This window comes from Haliotis rufescens, unplaced genomic scaffold, assembly GCF_023055435.1.
Source record: "Haliotis rufescens isolate VD_foot unplaced genomic scaffold, xgHalRufe1.0.p SCAF_46, whole genome shotgun sequence".
Classification (NCBI taxonomy): domain Eukaryota; kingdom Metazoa; phylum Mollusca; class Gastropoda; order Lepetellida; family Haliotidae; genus Haliotis; species Haliotis rufescens.
In genome coordinates this window covers 3,209,521-3,233,568 of record NW_025964179.1, presented here as the reverse complement: position 1 = coordinate 3,233,568, position 24,048 = coordinate 3,209,521, and the positions used below count along the sequence as shown (strand labels likewise).

Genomic DNA, 24,048 nt, shown 5'->3' with positions numbered 1-24,048 from the left:
TTCAGTAAATCTTATGTCTCAAACATGTAAACATACGATTTATCAATTGTTTAAATACTAACAACTTTTATATTTGGGATTACAATGTCCTAGTAAAGTAAGTCCCGTCCGGGGTTCGAACCCATACTCCCAAAATAAGGCATCTTATCGCCAGCACAACAAGTCAGCGGTCTAACCCACTCAACCACCGAGGCTTCCTCAAAACGAAAGTCTGTTGTCCAGATCATGTACACTGCCCGAAGAAGGACTAGAATTTGTACTAAATTTACACTAAGGGTAATCCAAAATATAACATTTGTTCCATTTGAACACTTTCAAAAAGACATCGTGTATTCATATTTAAATACTAGTACATGTATCACACTATGAAAATTTAAATGTTTATTAGATTATGTGTATATATTAATCATGTCGTTTTAGTTTATAGGCCTGTGGCCTAAGAAGTTGTGATGAACAAACTCACTATGATTATATTTAAATGACCCGCATGGCGCTGTGAATTAAGAAGATAAAAGAAAGACTGGTCCGCTCGGAGTCAGCACAATGTGTCTGAGTGGGATACCCATATTAAATTGCAGCATGATGTCTCAACGGCCTAACACAATAGAGTGCAATCCTCTTGAACGCGACGTTAAATCCTCATTTATAATCACACGTTGTTTGAAACGTCGTAAAATGTCGCCTGACAAGGTAGACAACTCTGTTATTACTTACAATTTCAGGGAGCAGTCATTAAAAGATAAAATAACGCAATCTTATGTCGATATGTTTGCAAGAAGGATTTCAAAATACCACCATATCAAAATCTGATTAGTATATTAGTTAACAAAAAAACTTATTTCTTTTAATTTCGGTCATATTTAGAAATATATAGTCCAGGTGTAAAATTCAAAATCTGCATAATTCAGACCCACAAAATGGCGACGGCAGGTAGTCGTCTGCTGAAAATAGCTTTGCTGACGTTGTCAGTGTCTGTTGCTGTATCTTGGGACAATATTGACTTTGAGATATTTGATTTAGTGGAGGAAGTGAATTATGTGAACTTCTATGAAATTTTAGGTGTTGACCAGGTGAGCGCGAAGGCATACAATTTATACTGAAATAAGCCAACGTGGTTGTGTTCGGTTTCAGTATGGAAGCCGGTGGACAATAATTGTCGACTGTTGACACGGTACTTCTTCCCTCAGTGATCTCCACCGTATCGCCTATATTTCCACAGCATGTCGGAGATGATGCGAGTGTGGGGTGGGCTGATTACTAAACAGTACTTACTAAACAAATGACCGGCTGATGTGACTGCTCAACCATATGCACAAGCTGTTCACGGCTCTTCACGGTTCAATCTAGAGTTCCGATTTCCGAGTTATGGTTGTCTTATTTGACCAATGGTCACTATGTTGCTGAAATAGTGCTGATATTACTTTATTCTTATTAATACTTGTGATCAAATGTTCATAATATCACTAAAACCACTATTTTGAAGATAAGTGTCAAGATTTTTCTTTTTCTGGTAACTTTTAATATGACAGTTATGCTTTGAGTAAAATCTAATGTTGTTTATGCTATTAGCATGATTACAGACACGTTAAGTATTGGACCAGGTTGAAGTATTGCAATGCATTGATAACATCATCACAATAAATTATAAGTGGCAGTAGGCTAGTCTACTGGTTAATGTGTGTGCTTGTCACGTCAAAGGCCGGGTTCCAATTCTCCACATGGGTACAATGTATGGAGCCCATTTCTGATGTCGCCTGTCATGAAACTTTTGGAATATTGCTGACAGCAGCATAAACCGTATTCACTCAATCACAATAAATCCACAGTAACTTAGCTTCAGATGATTTATTTAACAAATGTTTTTTTCATCTGTCAGCAATTGGCACCACGATGATCAAAGTCTTTTGTTTTTAGAGTGCAACAACTGCTGAGATCCGCCGGTCTTACCGCAAGTTATCCCTGCAATATCACCCGGACAAGAACAAGGCTGATGATGCGGAGGATCAGTTTAGACGGGTTCGTACTCTGCTCAGATATTACAGTTAGGGTTCTTAGTGTGGAGCATCGTCAATACATAAGCAAGCCCAGATGTTGTACAAAACAGAAAAGACACTGTTCTACATAGTCATAAATAACAGTGCTGAAGTTACAGGGCATTTTTCATCTAACAGCTTCATGAATGTTTGCCATTGTTTTAACTTTAAAGGATGCTGTATATTTAAGTAATAAATGACTTGTGGTCATTGGTTTTTGTAAAATCAAACACTCAGTGACTGCAGGGAGAATAAACCATGAGGGGCGCACAATGAACAAGTGTTTTATTGTACGAGAAACAACAACCACGAGTCGTTTAATTTTTTATATGTGATATAAGCATTATGTGCAGCCTTGTCGATTACCGGTAGCTTTTCTCCTAATTCCGTTTGTTATGTTTCTCCCACTTTTGGACGTGATCGTTTGGCCACTGCGTTTATCAGCGTCACAGCCACGTCTGTGGGTACCACTGACTAAACACTTCCCTCTAAAAGATAACGTCGTCCAAAATATGATGTCATCAAGTTGTGAGCGCATATTTGAATCTCAAGCAATAACGTCCTGATAGAACAATGTTTTATAACGTGAAATAAACCACGCCTTGTTCTTCATTGTTCTTTGCTATTGCGTAGCTATCTTATATAATCTGATAATAGGGATCAGTTCCGATCAGTTCATATTCCAGGACACTGACTGTTTGAAGGTCCTAAAGATTCTTTTTCAAAATAACCACTGGTAGTAGGAATGATGGAGAGGAATGGTCTAGAATATGCTGATGCCATTTGTCTCTTGCAAAATTCCTGTTACTGCAAATGTAAGATGTATAATTCTATTATTTTGCAACCAGGTGATATTCCTCGTTTACATAAATTGCTGGTGTTGGAAACACTATGTATATATCATTCAGTGTTCTAAAGTAACAGCTACAGAGTTGCAATCAACCTATTATGGCAAAATGTAGTAGTCCACAAAATATGTCATCAGTCCTTCCTGTATGTAAGGTGTCCTGGACAAGCAGACTTATGTAAGTTTCAAGCCCTGGTTGTGTTGTAGATGGTTGCAGTGTATGAAGTCCTCAAGGATGAAGAAAGAAGACAGAGGTATGTCAATTATGGCATTGTCCCAAGATTATGTTTCCAACAAGATCTGGTGCTGAGTAGAACATGAGTCAGTAATGGTTGACGAGGAGTTGTAAACATTGTGTGCCAGCAGCAATAAAATAAGATTGTTCATATGTATGTTAATGATTATTTTCAACACTATTAAACTGATGGGGAATTCATGGCTGATTATTTGCCCAGTATCACCGTTGTTGTAAGGGCCCAATTGAGGATAGGATGTGGGTTCAAGTAGTGACCTGGCTGATTGTGTGTCATGGTTGATTGTGTGTCATGGCTCCCTGACTGTGTGGGTTCAAGTAGTGACCTGGTTGATTGTGTGTCATGGCTCCCTGACTGTGGGTTCAAGTAGTGACCTGGTTGATTGTGTGTCATGGCTCCCTGACTATGTGGGTTCAAGTAGTGACCTGGCTGATTGTGTGTCATGGCTCCCTGACTGTGGGTCCAAACAGTGACCTGGTTGATTGTGTGTCATGTCTCCCTGACTATGTGGGTTCAAGTAGTGACCTGGCTGATTGTGTGTCATGTCTCCCTGACTATGTGGGTTCAAGTAGTGACCTGGCTGATTGTGTGTCATGGCTCCCTGACTATGTGGGTCCAAACAGTGACCTGGTTGATTGTGTGTCATGTCTCCCTGACTGTGGGTTCAAGTAGTGACCTGGCTGATTGTGTGTCATGGCTCCCTGACTATGTGGGTCCAAACAGTGACCTGGCTGATCGTGTGTCATGTCTCCCTGACTGTGGGTTCAAGTAGTGACCTGGCTGATTGTGTGTCATGGCTCCAGGACTGTGGGTTCAAGTAGTGACCTGGCTGATTGTGTGTCATGTCTCCCTGACTGTGGGTTCAAGTAGTGACCTGGCTGATTGTGTGTCATGGCTCCCAGACTGTGGGTTCAAGTTGTAACCTGGTTGATTGTGTGTCATGGTTGATTGTGTGTCATGGCTCCCTGACTGTGGGTTCAAGTAGTGACCTGGCTGATTGTGTGTCATGTCTCCCTGACTGTGGGTTCAAGTAGTGACCTGGCTGATTGTGTGTCATGTCTCCCTGACTGTGGGTTCAAGTAGTGACCTGGCTGATTGTGTGTCATGGCTCCCAGACTGTGGGTTCAAGTAGTGACCTGACTGATTGTGTGTCATGGCTCCAGGACTGTGGGTCCAAACAGTGACCTGGCCGATTGTGTGTCATGTCTTCCTGACTATGTGGGTTCAAGTAGTGACCTGGCTGATTGTGTGTCATGTCTCCCTGACAATGTGGGTTCAAGTAGTGACCTGGCTGATTGTGTGTCATGGCTCCCTGACTATGTGGGTTCAAGTAGTGACCTGGCTGATTGTGTGTCATGTCTCCCTGACTGTGGGTTCAAGTAGTGACCTGGCTGATTGTGTGTCATGTCTCCCTGACTGTGGGTTCAAGTTGTAACCTGGTTGATTGTGTGTCATGTCTCCCAGACTGTGAGTTCAAGTTGTGACCTGGCTGATTGTGTGTCATGGCTCCAGGACTGTGGGTCCAAACAGTGACCTGGCTGATTGTGTGTCATGTCTCCCTGACTGTGGGTTCAAGTAGTGACCTGGCTGATTGTGTGTCATGGCTCCCTGACTGTGGGTTCAAGTAGTAACCTGGTTGATTGTGTGTCATGTCTCCCAGACTGTGAGTTCAAGTTGTGACCTGGCTGATTGTGTGTCATGGCTCCAGGACTGTGGCTCCAAACAGTGACCTGGCCGATTGTGTGTCATGTCTCCCTGACTATGTGGGTTCAAGTAGTGACCTGGCTGATTGTGTGTCATGGCTCCCAGACTGTGGGTTCAAGTAGTGACCTGACTGATTGTGTGTCATGGCTCCAGGACTGTGGGTCCAAACAGTGACCTGGCCGATTGTGTGTCATGTCTTCCTGACTATGTGGGTTCAAGTAGTGACCTGGCTGATTGTGTGTCATGGCTCCAGGACTGTGGGTTCAAGTAGTGACCTGGTTGATTGTGTGTCATGGCTCCCAGACTGTGGGTTCAAGTAGTAACCTGGTTGATTGTGTGTCATGTCTCCCTGACAATGTGGGTTCAAGTAGTGACCTGGTTGATTGTGTGTCATGGCTCCCAGACTGTGGGTTCAAGTTGTAACCTGGTTGATTGTGTGTCATGTCTCCCTGACAATGTGGGTTCAAGTAGTGACCTGGCTGATTGTGTGTCATGGCTCCCTGACTATGTGGGTTCAAACAGTGACCTGGTTGATTGTGTGTCATGTCTCCCTGACTATGTGGGTTCAAGTAGTGACCTGGCTGATTGTGTGTCATGGCTCCAGGACAGTGGGTCCAAACAGTGACCTGGCTGATTGTGTGTCATGTCTCCCTGACTATGTGGGTTCAAGTAGTGACCTGGCTGATTGTGTGTCATGTCTCCCTGACTGTGGGATCAAGTAGTGACCTGGCTGATTGTGTGTCATGTCTCCCTGACTGTGGGTTCTAGTAGTAACCTGGTTGATTGTGTGTCATGGCTCCCTGACTGTGGGTCCAAACAGTGACCTGGTTGATTGTGTGTCATGTCTCCCAGACTGTGGGTTCAAGTAGTGACCTGGCTGATTGTGTGTCATGGCTCCAGGACTGTGGGTCCAAACAGTGACCTGGCCGATTGTGTGTCATGTCTCCCTGACTATGTGGGTTCAAGTAGTGACCTGGCTGATTGTGTGTCATGTCTCCCTGACAATGTGGGTTCTAGTAGTGACCTGGCTGATTGTGTGTCATGTCTCCCTGACTATGTGGGTTCAAGTAGTGACCTGGCTGATTGTGTGTCATGTCTCCCTGACTGTGGGTTCTAGTAGTGACCTGGCTGATTGTGTGTCATGTCTCCCTGACTATGTGGGTTCAAGTAGTGACCTGGTTGATTGTGTGTCATGGCTCCCTGACTGTGTGGGTTCAAGTAGTGACCTGGCTGATTGTGTGTCATGGCTCCCTGACTGTGTGGGTTCAAGTAGTGACCTGGTTGATTGTGTGTCATGTCTCCAGGACTGTGGGTTCAAGTAGTGACCTGGTTGATTGTGTGTCATGTCTCCCAGACTGTGTGGGTTCAAGTAGTGACCTGGCTGATTGTGTGTCATGGCTCCCTGACTATGTGGGTTCAAGTAGTGACCTGGCTGATTGTGTGTCATGGCTCCCTGACTGTGTGGGTTCAAGTAGTGACCTGGCTGATATTGTGTCATGGCTGATTGTATAATACTGTTTACTGCAGCATAACTAATATTGGTTACTGCAGCTAAACTTTAATATTCTTACTGCCATAACCAGTGAGCGTTCAGAGTAAGCATATTTGTCCCCAGCTTCAAGGGTGGCAATGGATTGGAAAGTTCAGTAGTGATGTATCAAAGTATCATGATATATCAATATATTGATTATAAACATGATTATCAAAATCGATAATGTATTGACATTAACAATTTATCGATACGATAGTGAGATATATGGTGACATTGCTACGGCAACCTATGCATGTCGTAAGAGGCAACTAAATGGATCGTCTTGTGGTCAGGCTCTGTAACTTGGTTCGGTGCAGGTCGTCATAATCCAATTGTATGGATGGATGCCCATGATGTCAATCACTGGTTTTGTCTGGTTTACACTTGATTATTTACAGACTGCCCTCTTATAGCTGGAATATATTGCTGAGTGTAGTGTTAAACATAAACAAATTACTGTAGCGTTTACGTCAAAACACAAGCTCACATGCAAAAAAGACAGTAGAATGACCTGATTATTGTTGTGGTTGTGTAACCTGCATGGTGGGCCCAGGTTTTCTATGTAACCTGCATGGTGGGCCCAGGTTTTCTATGTAACCTGCATGGTGGGCCCAGGTTTTCTATGTAACCTGCATGGTGGGCCCAGGTTTTCTATGTAACCTGCATGGTGGGCCCAGGTTTTCTATGTAACCTGCATGGTGGGCCCAGTTTTTCTATGTAACCCGCATGGTGGGCCCAGCTTTTCTATGTGACCTGCATGGTGGGCCCAGGTTTTCTATGTAACCTGCATGGTGGGCCCAGGTTTTCTATGTAACCCGCATGGTGGGCCCAGTTTTTCAATTTAACCTGCATGGTGGGCCCAGTTTTTCTGTATTATTTGTTTTTGTTAACTGCCACACTCAGCACTAATGCACTTGCATCAATTTCCAGCTTAAATGCTTTGTTTTTTGTTTTTGTCCAGGTATGACCAGGTGCTGGTGGAGGGGCTCCCTGACTGGAGGCAGCCGGTGTTCTACTACCGCCGTGTCCGCAAGATGGGCATGCTGGAGATGACCGGCCTCCTGGGCTTCATCCTCACCATTGGACAGTACCTGGTGGCGTGGGCTGTCTACTTCGAGAAGAGGCTCTCCCTGGTCAGTCTTGTCACATGTTGGACAATGTTATTAGGCCATACCTTCTTAATTTTTGTGTGTATGAATTCGACCGACCAAGTGCAAAAGTCCCAATTGGGAAATAAAATTAGTTTAGATTTATTTATATTTGACTCACTGCTCTGTTCCACAAAATAGTTTTTTAATAATGATTGACCAAATGCAGTGTGTATCCAGTGTTCCAAAGTAAGCATGTTATTTAGGGAAATCTAAGGTTACAAGTTAAAGTTTTAGGGGTCCCTATATTCAAATACCACAGATAATACTGAGAGAACTCCTTAATTTTGAACAGTGTCTATTTGTGGCCCATGCAGAACCCATTTCAAGGGAACAAAGCCTTCTCTTGTAAATATCTTTACATGCTGTTTTAAATACACTAAAATATCCTGCACTCTAAACAGAAAGAGCATAGGTGCTTTTTCTTAAAAATTATCTCATGACATCTGTGGGTGTAAGTGAACATCTATGCTTAAAAAGAATACAATTTTCAGTTGCTACCTATTTAACCACTATTCTCTAAAAGAAAAACATTTACAGCTGCAACCTCTGCTCTCAAATAGAGCTACATAATCAGTTGTGTGATATAGGAAGACGTCTATGCCTCAAATATAATACCATGACCAGTTGTGTGATATAGGAAGACATCTATGCCTCAAATAGAATAACATGACCAGTTGTGTGATATAGGAAGACGTCTATGCCTCAAATATAATAACATGACCAGTTGTGTGATATAGGAAGACATCTATGCCTCAAATAGAATAACATGACCAGTTGTCTGATATAGGAAGACGTCCATGCCTCAAATATTATAACATGACCAGTTGTCTGATATAGGAAGACGTCCATGCCTCAAATATTATAACATGACCAGTTGTCTGATATAGGAAGACATCTATGCCTCAAATAGAATAACATAATCAATGGGTGTCAGTGTTTGCATTCTTCTCCAAAATAATGGGGTCCCTATGGCGCCGTAGGTGTGAAGCTATCTAGGGGAGTTTGGGGGCATGCCCCCCCCGAGAAATGTTGTTAAACGTGGACCTGAAATGGTGAACTTTAGGCCATTCTGAGCATAAATAAGTGTGTGGTTAAAATCTTTTAAGTGTCAGTTTTTATGTGTGTACACGAAACATCTTTGAATCTTCATAGATTAGCCACTTGACTCTTTCAACACCCGTCAACCAGAAGCTTTAACTGCTGTGACACTGAGTTCTCAGAGACTCTTATGTGATAGATGAAGCCAACATTTATCAAGGAAAAGATCTGCTTGTAAAACATTAGTCCTGCACCATGACTGTGAAATATGTTTACTTTATGAAAGCAACACCAATCTAGAAACGTATACAAAAGCAAGTCTAGCCAGCTCTAGCTAGGAAATCAGCATAGGGGAAATTATATATTTATTTTTAGAGTCAAGAAGGGTATTGTGTAATATAAGATTCATAGACTAAATATTAGTCTAGCAAAACATCTTTGCAACTACATGTAATACACCATGTACACCATTTGAAAGGTCTAATCCTACTGTTTATACGTATTTATGTTTATCACATTATTTAAATAAAGCATTTACAACTTAAGTAAGTTGTAAATAAAAATAAAATAAGCTAACACATTCAAACGTCATGATTGAGGACCAAGGAAGCGAAAATTTGACGATTTTTGTCAAATATAAAAAATCATAAAATCCACTTACTTATTTCTTTTTTATTTTCATTGTTTACGTGATTTGAGAAGTATTTTAAAAATAATTGTAAATAGTATCTGTCATCACCAATTTACCGATAACAGTGGCTGTCCGCTCAGTAACATGAATAAATATGTCCGTTTTCGAAGCTTCGTATTAGAAAGTTTATTTTTTCATCTACACTAACCTCGCCCAGAGTCTTTTTGTCGCTGTAACATGCTTTCTTGCTGATATCTGCTCCGAGGGTGGTGATTGGTCAAACTAGAGCACATGACCTAAGGCTGTACAACAATGGTGCGTGTGTAATGAATTTAAGATTTTGGCGAAAGGTTTTTGTTATTCTGAACGTTTCAAGCAGGAAACTCGCGAACAGTATTAAAAACATGGAACTTCGTGGATGTATCGTGCTAGGTTAGGAACTGTGACAAAGGTTTTTCAGGCATATTGGAATCATCATATCCGAGCCGAGAAATCAAGGCGACGAAAGCCGAGATGTCATTTGATTTACATTACACGCAATCGCACGAAAAGATGGAAATAATAACTTAGCTGTATGTCTACAACTTATAGATATATTTTGGTCGATTTTATTTAATACTTGTATGCTAGATCTATATTTAAAGATTTGCAAGAAACGTCTTTATTTTGCTCTTTGACATGGACATTTGACGTGGACCTGTTGTCAAAGTGTGTGTCCGAGAATTTTATTTTCAATAACATCGCGGGAAATAGCGAATAATGTTTAATCTATCGATAAAATATGATAAATTGAAATGGAATACGTATTTCAGACATTGTGAAATGTGATAGATTGAATAAATGAATGATATGACAGGTAGGTTCATAAAATTATATAGATCCACCCTCTATTTTGACGTGACTACGGCTTGGCTGGTCTACCGGCCTTCGGTGTTGAAAGAGTATATGGCTCTCCAAGCAAACTTTCTTGAAACTTATTTTTCTTTTGACAAAGTTTCGGCGATGCCATTTGGACCTTAGTCCTTGACATTGCCAAAATACTGTTAACAAGGTGTGCGATTGGCTTACGTTTCTATTTCCGTTTTGTAAACCAATCAGCGATGCCATTACGGACACGACATGGAAGAGAAACGTCATCAGATACCTCTTAGTTTCACGCGTTCACACCGAAATCTGGCTAGCACCGGAACTCAGCGAATATTGGATGCACATAACCACATGGGTTTGGGTAGCGAGAGAAACACGAAACAAAACAACAATAAGTTATGCGTGAAGTGAACTTTTTCCAGAATGAAAAACGCATAAGGAGACGCGTGTATGTTGTGTTTTTTGCGTCCTATTTTTTTTCAGTGCGTATTTTTGTATATGGGACGCCGTAAACGCAAGCACTGGGTGTGATGTAGGAAGACGTCTATGCCTCAAATAGAATAACATAATCAGTTGTGTGATATAGGAAGACTTCTATGCCTCAAATGGAATTACATAACCAGTTGTGTGATGCAGGAAGACTTCTATGCCTCAAATGGAATTACATAACCAGTCGTGTGATATACATGATATAGGAAGACGTCTATGCCTCAAATGGAATTACATAACCAGTTGTGTAATGCAGGAAGACGTCTATGCCTCAAATAGAATAACATAATCAGTTGTGTGATATAGGAAGACGTCTATGCCTCAAATAGAATAACATAATCAGTTGTGTGATATAGGAAGACTTCCATGCCTCAAATGGAATTACATAATCAGTTGTGTAATGCAGGAAGACTTCTATGCCTCAAATAGAATAACATAATCAGTTGTGTAATGCAGGAAGACTTCCATGCCTCAAATAGAATAACATAATCAGTTGTGTGATATAGGAAGACGTCTATGCCTCAAATAGAGTAACATAACCAGTTGTGTGATATAGGAAGACGTCTATGCCTCAAATAGAATAACATAATCAGTTGTGTGATATAGGAAGACTTCCATGCCTCAAATAGAATAACATAACCTGTTGTGTGATATAGGAAGACGTCTTTGCCTCAAATAGAATAACATAATCAGTTGTGTGATATAGGAAGACGTCTATGCCTCAAATAGAATAACATAATCAGTTGTGTGATATAGGAAGACTTCCATGCCTCAAATAGAATAACATAACCTGTTGTGTGATATAGGAAGACGTCTTTGCCTCAAATAGAATAACATAATCAGTTGTGTGATGCAGGAAGACTTCCATGCCTCAAATAGAATAACATAACCAGTTGTGTGATGCTGGAAGACTTCTATGCCTCAAATAGAATTACATAATCAGTTGTGTGATGCTGGAAGACTTCCATGCCTCAAAAATAATTACATAATCAGTTGTGTGATGCAGGAAGACTTCCATGCCTCAAATAGAATAACATAACCAGTTGTGTGATGCTGGAAGACTTCTATGCCTCAAATAGAATAACATAATCACTTGTGTGATGCAGGAAGACTTCTATGCCTCAAAGAAGAAGAAGGTGGCCGATAAGAACAAGAAGAAGAGCAAGGTGGGGGTGGAGGAACTGGAGGAGGAGATAGAGGAAGAGCTGAAGTCCCTGCCCCGCCCCCAACTGATGGACTTGTGGATGTTCCGCCTGCCTGGTTTTCTGGTGTACCTGGTGCGCATGTCACCTGAAGCAGTCCGGGCACTGATCGAGCTTGTCAAGTCTCGGAGGGAGGTGGAGGAAGAAGAGGAGGAGGAAGAGGAGGAGGGCCAGGGTTAGTTGTGTGGAGGAGTTGTGTGACAGGACTTATTCTGTAGCCAGAGTTCATTGTTCATATCCAGGGTTAGTTGTGTGGAGGAGTTGTGTGACAGGACTTATTCTGTAGCCAGAGTTTATTGTTCATATCCAGGGTTAGTTGTGTGGAGGAGTTGTGTGACAGGACTTATTCTGTAGCCAGAGTTTATTGTTCATATCCAGGGTTAGTTGTGTGGAGGAGTTGTGTGACAGGACTAATTCTGTAGCCAGAGTTCATTGTTCATATCCAGGGTTAGTTGTGTGGAGGAGTTGTGTGACAGGACTCATTCTGTAGCCAGAGTTCATTGTTCATATCCAGGGTTAGTTGTGTGGAGGAGTTGTGTGACAGGACTAATTCTGTAGCCAGAGTTCATTGTTCATATCCAGGGTTAGTTGTGTGGAGGAGGAGTTGTGTGACAGGACTCATTCTGTAGCCAGAGTTCATTGTTCATATCCAGGATTAGTTGTGCGCAGGAGTTGTGTGACAGGATTCATTGTTCATATTTGGCATTGTTGACAACCCTTACACGTCTTGGACATCTTTGAATTATTTTTGATAGCTTCTCATCTGAGGTTGCCCAGTTGTAGTCTATGATTTTAATCAGAAAGCCAGAGTCTAGTAAAATTCTTCTGCTCTTGTGAGATCAGCTTATTCTAGTTCATGTACTAAGACTAAAAATGTACTGAAAAGTAAAGGCAAAATAAGTGCTTGACTCAAATGTATTTTGCATAGACTGCAGTTGTCTGAAGTGTGCAATTTGAAATGCAGAAATGCATCCCTTTGGCGTGCAAGATTTCTATGATCTTGGATTTTATTCACAGATTCTATTGGTTAATTTCTGCAGCAAGGTGCACCTGCACGGTAGAGTTTTAAAGGTTATTTAGGAGATGGGCGACCCCCACTTTCCACCCCCTCAGGTTATAGTGTCAAATTCGGAACCAGGCTTAGAAATAAACTGTCCCTTTTGGAATTTTATATTCATAGAAGGGGTTGAATTCAGAAATATATTTATGCATACAAAAAAACAATGCTTAACATACTGATCACCTATCTTAAATACCAGAATAGAGACCTGTGAAGCTCCAGGTTAGAACTGGTCTTCAGCAGCCCATGGTTGTCGTAAGAGGTGATAAATGGGAGGTCGGGTGGTCAGACTCACTGACTTGGTTGATGCTAGGGTTGGGACGAGTCCAAATTTACTACCAGGGTACCCAACTCCCTATTACCCGACCCTACCCGGGTACCCGCTGTAGGTCTCAAGTTGGGTACAAAATGGTCAATTGGGAATTGTTTTACCGGAGCCCTGGTATATGAATATGGTCTAAAACGATCTGATCGTGGATACACTGAAGCTTTGTCTTTACTCAAACATATAAAAGTCAGAAGGAATGTGCGCATCGTCAGAAAGAAATGCAAACATTAGCGACGTGTACAAGTATAATGTTGGAATTTTAGTGTTATGTCACTAAACAATATATGGCATGACTAACCACATGTCTGGGAAGTCCTGTGGGTACCTGGGTCCCACTCTGGACCCAGCTGACCTGTGTACTCCCAGCCCTAGTTGATGCATGTCATCATTACCCAATTACATAGATTGGTGCTCACTATGTCAATCACTGGATTGTCATCATAATAGCTGGAATATTGCTGAGTGCGGCTTTAAATATGAAAGAAACAAAAAAACACAAACAAACCCGAATGGACCAGAATGTTCACATCCATGTCACGATACCCAATGACAAAGAAAGTTCTCACCTTAATTCATGATGCTCATAGATGGTGGAATGCAGCATTAAACGACAAAAACAACAAATAAACAAATTATTCATTTTCAGAATCCACACGGAAAGCAAAACGGAAGAAGGTGGAGATACCTGAATATCAAGCCGATCTGTATCAGCATCTCCTGTCCAATCAGACAGAAGCGGAAGTTCAGTCTGCAGAGAGTGAACACAAACACAATAAAGTACGGTTATGCAATAGTTCCTGACTCTTCGGCCATTCTGAAATAAAGTAAGGTTGCACAATAATTCTTCATTCTCAGGCCTTTCCACAATCAAACTAGGCAATGCAACAGCTCTTGACTCTTTGGCCTGCCCATTGACTGACATATAGTCCACAAAGTCTTTTATTACACAATAGAAGATTTTATGGACTATATATATGTCAGTCAATGGGAAGGGCAAAGAGTCACGAGCTGTTGCATAGCCTAGCTTGCTGATGGAAAGGCCCGAGAATAAAGAAATTACACAAAAAATCTGTGAAGATCCGGAGTAGAATAGATCTTCAGCGACCCATGCTTGCCGTAAAAGGCGACTATGCTTGTCGTAAGAGGCGACTAACAGAATTGGGTGGTCAGGCTCACTGACTTGGTTGATGCAATTATATGTCATTGAATCCCAATTGCATGGATCGATGCTCATGATGTCAATCACTGGATTGTCTGTTCCAGACTTGATTATTTACAGATCACCATCATATAGCTTGAATATTGCTGAGTGCGGCGTTAAACAACAAATAAACAAAACAAAATTATTACACAATACTTTTTTCTCCTCTAAATTCTTTTCCTAATGCTGATTTCAGAAACAGTGGAATAGAGCTGGCTAGACTCCTTTTTGAATGGTTTTGTGCTGTAGCTGACAGCTGATTTGTTTTTTGACTTGATCAATGTGTCCATGTATGTGATCCCCCTCTGTTAATGTATCACAGAAAGATGGAGACTGGACTGATGAGGAGCTGATACTGCTGGCGAAGGCTGTCAACAAGTTCCCCGGGGGAACAGTGAAGCGATGGGAGAAAATAGCTGACTTCTGTGGCAGGACAGTTGAGGAGGTGGGATAAGCCACATATAACATGGCAAGCAAGTACTGGGTGTTACATTGTTACTTCATGACAGGACAGTTGAGGAGGTGGGATAAGCCACATATAACATAGCAAGCAAGGACTGGGTGTTACATTGTTACTTCATGACAGGACAGTTGAGGAGGTGGGATAAGCCACGTATAACATAGCAAGCAAGGACTGGGTGTTACATTGTTACTTCATGACAGGACAGTTGAGGAGGTGGGACAAGCCACATGTAACATAGCAAGCAAGTACTGGGTGTTACATTGTTACTTCATGACAGGACAGTTGAGGAGGTGGGATAATCCACATATAGCATGGCAAGCAAGGACTAGGTGTTACATTGTTACTTCATGACAGGACAGTTGAGGAGGTGGGATAAGCCACATATAACATGGCAAGCAAGTACTGGGTGTTACATTGTTACTTCATGACAGGACAGTTGAGGAGGTGGGATAAGCCACATATAGCATGGCAAGCAAGTACTGGGTGTTACATTGTTACTTCATGACAGGACAGTTGAGGAGGTGGGATAAGCCACATATAACATGGCAAGCAAGGACTGGGTGTTACATTGTTACTTCATGACAGGACAGTTGAGGAGGTGGGATAAGCCACATATAACATGGCAAGCAAGTACTGGGTGTTACATTGTTACTTCATGACAGGACAGTTGAGGAGGTGGGATAAGCCACATATAACATGGCAAGCAAGTACTGGGTGTTACATTGTTACTTCATGACAGGACAGTTGAGGAGGTGGGATAAGCCACATATAACATGGCAAGCAAGGACTGGGTGTTACATTGTTACTTCATGACAGGACAGTTGAGGAGGTGGGATAAGCCACATATAACATGGCAAGCAAGTACTGGGTGTTACATTGTTACTTTATGACAGGACAGTTGAGGAGGTGGGATAAGCCACGTATAACATAGCAAGCAAGGACTGGGTGTTACATTGTTACTTCATGACAGGACAGTTGAGAAGGTGGGATAAGCCACATATAACATAGCAAGCAAGAACTGCATGTTACATTGTTACTTCATGACAGGACAGTTGAGGAGGTTGGATAAGCCACATATAACATAGCAAGCAAGGACTGCATGTTACATTGTTACTTCATGACAGGACAGTTGAGGAGGTGGGATAAGCCACATATAACATAGCAAGCAAGTACTGGGTGTTACATTGTTACTTCATGACAGGACAGTTGAGGAGGTGGGATAAGCCACATATAACATGGCAAGCAAGTACTGGGTGTTACATTGTTACTTCATGACAGGACAGTTGAGGAGGTGGGATAAGCCACATATAGCATGGCAAGCAAGGACTGGGTGTTACATTGTTACTTCATGACAGGACAGTTGAGGAGGTGGGATAAGCCACATATAACATGGCAAGCAAGTACTGGGTGTTACATTGTTACTTCATGACAGGACAGTTGAGGAGGTGGGATAAGCCACATATAACATGGCAAGCAAGTACTGGGTGTTACATTGTTACTTCATGACAGGACAGTTGAGGAGGTGGGATAAGCCACATATAACATAGCAAGCAAGGACTAGGTGTTACATTGTTCAGTGCCATAGCCAGCCGGGGTGGCAGGGAGGGCAGTTGCCCCCCTAGATTTTTTATAGAAAACAGTTTTATTTGAATCAAGTTGGGGACAAGTGATACTTGTACAAATATTTACCCCATCCTGTCAAAAAAAGTTAACTAAGGCCTTGTTGTTACTTCATGACAGGACAGTGACTGAATAAAAATTAAGTTGAATGTGTTCTTAGATAGTATGAAGTTCATTATGTCCAGACAATAGGATCTAGAGTTAATAATTTTGGATTTTAGTATTCAAGGTTTGGGCCTTGTGCTTTTAGCCCCTACAGCTGAAAAAAGGTCCACATTTTCAAATACGATTGGGCATATTAACATTGTGCTGTATGGGCAAGTGTGGGTGTACCTCTGGTATATTTGAAATTTTCGCTGTGTAATTGTCATCATGGCCATGTTTTTGTGCATGAATTGGTTGGTGAACACTCCTCAGAAGTTGACTGTTGACAAAGTAGACACAAGGTAGACACAATTTATGGATAACAAGTTCTTTTATATATTATTATGATAGCGATGTTTCGGTTAGCGATGTTTCGGTATCGATCCTTGTATCGTTTGACTTTATGTTTATATTCAAACAAAAGTTCTTTTTCAGGATCTTGTTAGTTGGCATCTAAGGATAGCCTCTTCTTTTTAAATACAGTTTGTTTTGATGTGTATAATTTATTCCTTATAATTAGTTTCTATAATGATAAACCACAGTCTACTGCAGTCATTCACTTAGGATACCCAAACCCAAGACTTACTGAGAGAAGCAGGCATAAAATCAATCCATTGCACAATAACAAATTTTTTTTTGAGAATAGCAGCGATGAAACCTGACTTCAACAGCATTAGAAATTAGCAGTAGTCTTGTAGTCCTTGACAAACTGCCCAATAGTTAAGATATCATAAGGACTAGTAAAGATTTGCCAATTTTTGTTATCATTATAAGGACTAGTGGATTAAACCAGTGTGGTTCTACCGCTGCTTCAAGATGACACTTGTCAAATGAAGCGGATGTACAATCTGGCCTTTTTAGACACTGTAACAAGTCGCAGGACATGGCCAGTGTGTCAATTAAAGAGGGCTGCAATCAAAATTCTTTGGCCAAGCTTCATAATGTTTTTTGGCCTAATTTAAGAAATGTAATGATGTGACAAATCTTGTTGCCCACTCGGTGTTTAACAACTGAAGAGTACATACATTGAAGAATGTAATTGCAATATGGCTAGTTCTGTTTTGTGAGCAATTGTAACAGGTGTTGGGAATTGATCATTCATTTTTTTCCAAATCATCAATCATCTGATACAATTGCTTTCTGACATTGTATACATTGTCCATGAATTGATATATGAAACAGGTGCTTGTTATTGGAATGATTTAAATCCTTGAAACAGGGTTCACTCTAGGAATCTTCTGACATGGGCCCTTTATGTGAAAATTTCAAATATTCCAGAGGTACACCCACACTTGCCCATATAGCACAATGTTAAGATGCCCAATTGTATTTGAAAAAAAATGTGGGCCTCTTTTCAAATGTAGGGGATAAAGCACAAAGCCCCACCCTAGAATTATCCCTGTTGAAATATGTAAGTCTCATTCACTATCATGATTAAAGGAAATGTGTGATGATACACTGCTTTGAGAAATGCTACAAATAAAAAAGGGAACTTTGAGGCCCATTGGACGTTGTTATAATCAAAGTTAGTTGCGAGAAGGCATCAGAGACAACTGATCATTTCGAGAGTGTGTAGTTTAGTCCACATTATTCAGAGCCTGTTCTTTGTTTCCAGGTGACTGTTAAATCTAAAAAGGTGAAAGGTGGCGCTTTTGCAATGAACCTGAGTTCTTCTGTTCAAGGTAATATGCTGGTTGATTTCACTATGGGGGGCACGGGTGGCCCAGTCGTCTAAGGCGCCGCGATTCGCTGTGCAGAGTTGCGTCCCTTGGGCACGCCAGAAACCTATGATTGTGGGTTCGAATCCCGGTTCGTCCCGATTATGTTTCTAGGTTTGTCAGCACCATACCCGTGCTCGTGGGTTTCACCGAAATGGTATACGTCCGAGACCTGCATCACTTCGGGCTTTTCTCCCACATTAAGCTGACACGCCGTGATATAACTGAAATACTGTTAAAAGCGGCGTTAAACCCAACTCACTCACTCACTCACTGATTTCACTATGCCAGTAAGCACCTTTATAACTTCACCATGTTCTTTGTGTGGTTCCATGTGCAGCACTCAACAAACAAACAAAACAACAGTACTATGAAAGATTTGACCTGTGGAAAGGATACAAAATCACTGTCTTATTGTTTCTTGAATTTTATTCATCCAAAACTGGCTTTAAATTGTTTGATCGGCATTACTTAGAGGCTGATGGATGACAAAGAGGACACAATTTATGGATAACAACTTCTTTATTGACTGTAAACCCGTCGGTATAGATCCTTATACCATTGTCACACAAGGCTGCTTGACAATGGTATGAGGATCTATACCGAAACATCGCCTTTTCAGTAAATATAGCAGTTGTTATCTATAAGTTGTGTCTACTTTGAAAACTGGCTTTCACAGGAAATACCGATTGGGTGAGATCATGTGATGTCTCCTTGGAGATAGTGCAAGAAAGAACATGGTGAAATTGCGTTACAATGCTTGTCTATAAAAGTTTAAGAGACTCTGAGTTTTTAAACTTTTATTGACTTGTGTTAACATATTTGAGATAAGAAGACTCGACTCAAGGGTCAGATTCTCTGTGTAGCCAGTTTGTCAAATGCTAATAGCCAATGCTATTTTCCCAACAGGTGGTAGTTTTTCTGGGAAAACCAAGAAACAAGAATGGGATATAAGTGACTCTATCATAACTACAACAGATTCAGTAGCATCCTCAGAAAACACAGAGGAGGAGAATAAACCAAGGAGAAGAAACAAACCGTCCAAAGTGGTGAAAACTGCTGATAGATCACTGCATATACCTGACAGTCAGCCAGTCTCCAAACCTGCAGCTGCACCGCCCTCAGAGAGGGAGGCACCTGCCAGTGCGAGTGGCTTGAGTCAGGACTCAGTACAGGGTAATACCACAGAGTCTGTGAAGCTAAAGACTGGGGATACAACATGGACTCAGAATCAGCAGGTCATATTTGAGTGGGCTCTGAAGCATACACCAAAAGGGGTGGAGAAGAGATGGGAGAAAATTGCTGATCAAATTCCAGGAAAATCAAAAGTGAGTACTACTATAACATGATTAACAGGGCTTTGCATAGCCTTTTGGGCAGTGGGGTAGCCTTGTGGTTAAATGGGGGCGGTCGGATAACCTAGTGGTTAAAGCGTTCGCTCGTCACGCCGAAGACTTGGGTTCGATTCCCGACATGGGTACAATGTGTGAAGCCCATTTCTGGTGTCCCCCGCCGTGATATTGCCGGAATATTGCTAAAAGCGGCGTAAAATCATACTCACTCACTCACTCACTCATTGTGGTTAAATGGTTCACTCGTCTTGCCGAAGGTCTGACATCGATTCCCAACATAGGTATTATCTGTGAAGTTCATTTCTTGTGTCCCCTGCCTTAATGTTACTGGAATATAGTGCTAAAAGTGGTGTGAAACTCTCTCACTCATATAGCCTTTGATATCTGATGTATTCATGACACACTATGATTTGTTTTAGGAGTTGTAGATTTATAAAGCATCAGGACTGTCAGACATTACAAAGACTTTATGATCAATAACCATACCTTGGTTTGAAATGTTGTGTCGATGTTGACTTATTGAAACTATGAACTATGAGTAATTTGTCAAATATGCAGGGTCCATGTGTCATGTGAAACTCTCACTTTTAGCATGATGAGTATTTGTATAAATCTTATGTATGTATGTTTAAGTGAGTAGCAGGGCTCCAGATAATGTTTTAGGCCACAGAGTATTTACGTTATGACTCTATATTATCGCGGTACATGTATCTGTAAGTCTTGTAATCCACACCCCTTGTTGTCTGTTTGCTTATTCAAATCAAAGCACAATATTACAGTGTCACGGCTACTTGTTAGTATACACTTTAACTTTTTTTATGATAGTTTCTGGAATGTTTTTGAAGTGGAATTACCCCTACCACCATTCGAAATTGGTTTGACAAGAACAAGAAACAAGAAACATTTTGTGTATGACATATTTAATAGTGTAGTAAGCGTGCACCATTATTAAATATCTTCTGCAATAATTTTGCGTACCACGCTACTCTCATGTTATCATACACATTGGGTATTGATGGTTTTCTTTGGTTATTCACTATATGTTTACTCTCTTGGATCCAGTCTGTTGGGTATTTAAAATGATAATGCTGTTTGATGTTACTTTTTGTTTTCTTCTGTTCTTGTGGTGCCCCAAATGTGTCACCTGTTGCTTTACCTCACAACAGCAATACAAGTGTCAGTTGCAAGTGTGTCAGAGACATAGCACTCTTGTGCATTAGTCACTGCAGTTTATGTGTTTATGTATAGGTGATACCTGCATTCAATCAGTAAATAAAGATATTCAATTACACAACTCTGTAAGGCTACATTGGTAATTACGCACAGTGATGTTTTTACTTGTGGGTTTTTAATGTACGTTTATACTTAAGCAATTCAAAGTTAATTGGGTTTAGTGTTATTAAATGGATTATAATTAGCTGCGCTTTCTAGACCAAACAGAACTTTACTCGACCCGGCAGCGATGAAAACTAGTAGTTTCAGTCCACTAGTCCTTATGATGTGCAACGTTGCATCCCTTGGGCACGCATGAAACCTGTGAATGGGTTTGAATCCTGGTTCCCTTTGATTACGTTACCAGGTTGTCAACACCATACCTGTGCCTATGGGTTTCAACAAAGTACCGGTAAACTGCTAAGATCTGCATCTGTTTGGCATTTCCTCCCACATCGTGAGCTGGCATGTCATCCTATAACTAAATTACTGGACTGCCACCGTTGTCTAGTGGTAGAGAGTCTGCCCAGAGAGTGGAAGGTCTGGGGTTCGATCCCAGACCGCTTCATACCAAAGGATGTTAAAAGATGGTACTTGTTGTTAGGTTGTCTGATGATCAGCAATAAGGGACTAATACAAGGACTGGTTTGCTTGGAGTCAGTGCACACCCACACACCCACCCACCCACACGAACACACCTACACGAACACACCCACACGAACACACCCACACACCCCCACACACCCCCACACACACACCCCCACACACACCCACACACCCACCCACACCCACACCCACACACCCACCCACACCCACACCCACACCCACCCACCCACACCCACACACACGAACACACACACACACACACACACACACACACACACACACACACACACACACACACACACACACACACACACACACACACGTTGCTCTATAAGTGCAATACGTTAAACCCCTTTTCACCTCACCACCTCTGTTCAAAGTGGCGGCATTAATCCCTTCTCACTAACTGATTGCAGGAAGACTGCATACTGAGGTTCAAGCACCTTGCTGACCTGGTCAAGAAGAAGAAGACTGGCCAGACGTCTGAGGAACAGAGTTGAGGTCTTGGAAAGTGGATCTTCTCTTGGTGCTAACTGACTTACCTAGCAGTGCATTTATTATGGACAAGCATTACCTATGGTGAAATATAGCCCGTGGGGGCTCTTTATGAGGCATGTGATACAGAAGATACATGTATATAAAGGCAATGTTATAGGATGTGGTGGGAAATATTGCTATTTAATGTGATGGTGTGTGTTTATGGGATGGATGTCGTGAGGCACCCTGTGATAAATGTTTCAGGATTCTATTTTGAAACATTATTTTGATTTTGTCTTTATGGGTAGATTATGCATTATGTCTTCATGCATATATTATGCACCATACATATTGTAAAACTAGAATATATTCTTGGTTCTTGGGAACTGCATTGATGACAGGTTTCGTATACACTGCTTTCCTCCATCAGTGGTGGGGTAGCCTATTGGTTAAGACATTGGCTTGTGACGCCGAAAACCCGGGTTCAATTCCCCACATGGGTACAGTGTATGAAGCCCATTTATGGTGTCCCCCGCCGTGAGAGAATATTGCTAAAAGCGTAAAACCATATTCACTCACTCACTTTCCTCTCTCAAACATGAATGCATGTGTCTGATTTTATGTTTTTAGCCATCTAAGAAAATAATGCCGTTTATGACTCATGGAGTGTGTGAGTGAGTATGGTTTTACGCCGCTTTTAGCAATATTCCAGCAATATCACGGCGGGGTCACCAGAAATGGGCTTCACAATTTGTACCCATGTCGGGAATCGAACCCAGGTCTTCGGTGTGACAAGCGAAGGCTTTAACCACTAGGCTACCCGACTGCCCCTATGACTCATGGAAGTCCTAAGAGCCATACTCATGAAGGTGGCCCGTGAAGATCTGTGTAGTGGTCTGCAGCAACCCATGCTTGCCATAAGAAGCGACTATGTAAGGGGCGACTAACGGGATCGGGTGGTCAAGCTTGCTGACTCGGTTGATGCATGTCATCGTATCCCTATCGGGGAGATCGATGCTCATGATGTCAATCACTAGATTGTCTGTTTCAGACACGATTATTTACAGACTGCTGTCATATAGCTTGAATATTGCTGAGTGCAGCATTAAACAACAAACAAACAAACAAAACTCATGAACGTGCCTCATGAACATTGTGCACACTTTTCCACTGCGAGATGTTAAAGCAGTATGTACAGCAGATAGCTGTACAGCTGTGGTACATATTGCAGGAGAAATATTGCTGATTTTGTGATGCCATCTGAGGCATCATTCGTACAAACACTTGCTGGGTTCCTCAGTCCTTGTCGTGGCTTGTTGGTTGGGTGTGACTACATCACACATTGGCCATGTGTATTCATGATTGAGGAAAGATTGTAGTGTTTACAAACCCACAAAGTAAATTCGATGTGCATGCTGCTGCATTGTCCAAACTGACTTACATTTTCACATTTATTGCACTTTTAGTATCCATTCTACACCTTGACAGACTTTCCAACATGTTTCAACAGCCCCCCACGAGGAAATGTTCATAAGATCATTGTTTTATATGTTGTTTAATATGTTTATGATCATGTTTATTTCTGTCACATTATTGCTGTTGCTATTTGAAGTGACACTCACCACCATGTATATGAAATATGAATATATAAATAATGAAATGATTCTCAGCCCATAACATCATCATGTTTTCTTAAATGGATGAATCTACAATATGTACTAAATAATCATCATAATGATAACGTAGGACAAATTTGATTATATGATCATCATAATCATGACCGATAGATTATTCAATTTAGTCTTGTCATCATGTTTGTGTTTGAAGCTGCAGCCTTGGCTGGGGAAGTAACAGTAGAGGTCAATTCCACCCTAGTGGTAGATGTCCAGTGTCACTGTAGTGAAACCCACATCCAGCTGACATGCCGGGATATGACTGGAATACTACTCAAAGCGGTGTTAAACCCAACTCATTCACTCATTGAAAACAGTCTACCACATCATAGATTGGACATATTTAGTCTCATTTCTTCAAAACATGTCTTGCCAATGTCACGAGACAAAAAACAATGTCTTTTGTTTGTTGTTTTTGTCAGACGTAGAGGGCATTTGTAGACTTTT

The 24,048-nt window shown here is 41.4% G+C and overlaps 1 protein-coding gene across 1 annotated transcript; it reads left to right on the top strand.

Moving 5' to 3' along the window:
- The first annotated feature begins 917 nt into the window (after positions 1-917).
- On the top strand, positions 918-22,913 carry LOC124119326 (dnaJ homolog subfamily C member 1-like). The gene is made up of 10 exons (XM_046481813.2): positions 918-1,070; positions 1,915-2,016; positions 3,088-3,134; positions 7,331-7,502; positions 11,652-11,922; positions 13,782-13,912; positions 14,659-14,781; positions 18,179-18,245; positions 19,191-19,609; positions 21,868-22,913. Exons 1-10 carry the CDS (start codon positions 918-920, stop codon positions 21,949-21,951), a joined length of 1,569 nt encoding a protein of 522 aa, XP_046337769.1. The 3' UTR covers positions 21,952-22,913.
- The last annotated feature ends 1,135 nt before the right edge of the window (positions 22,914-24,048 follow it).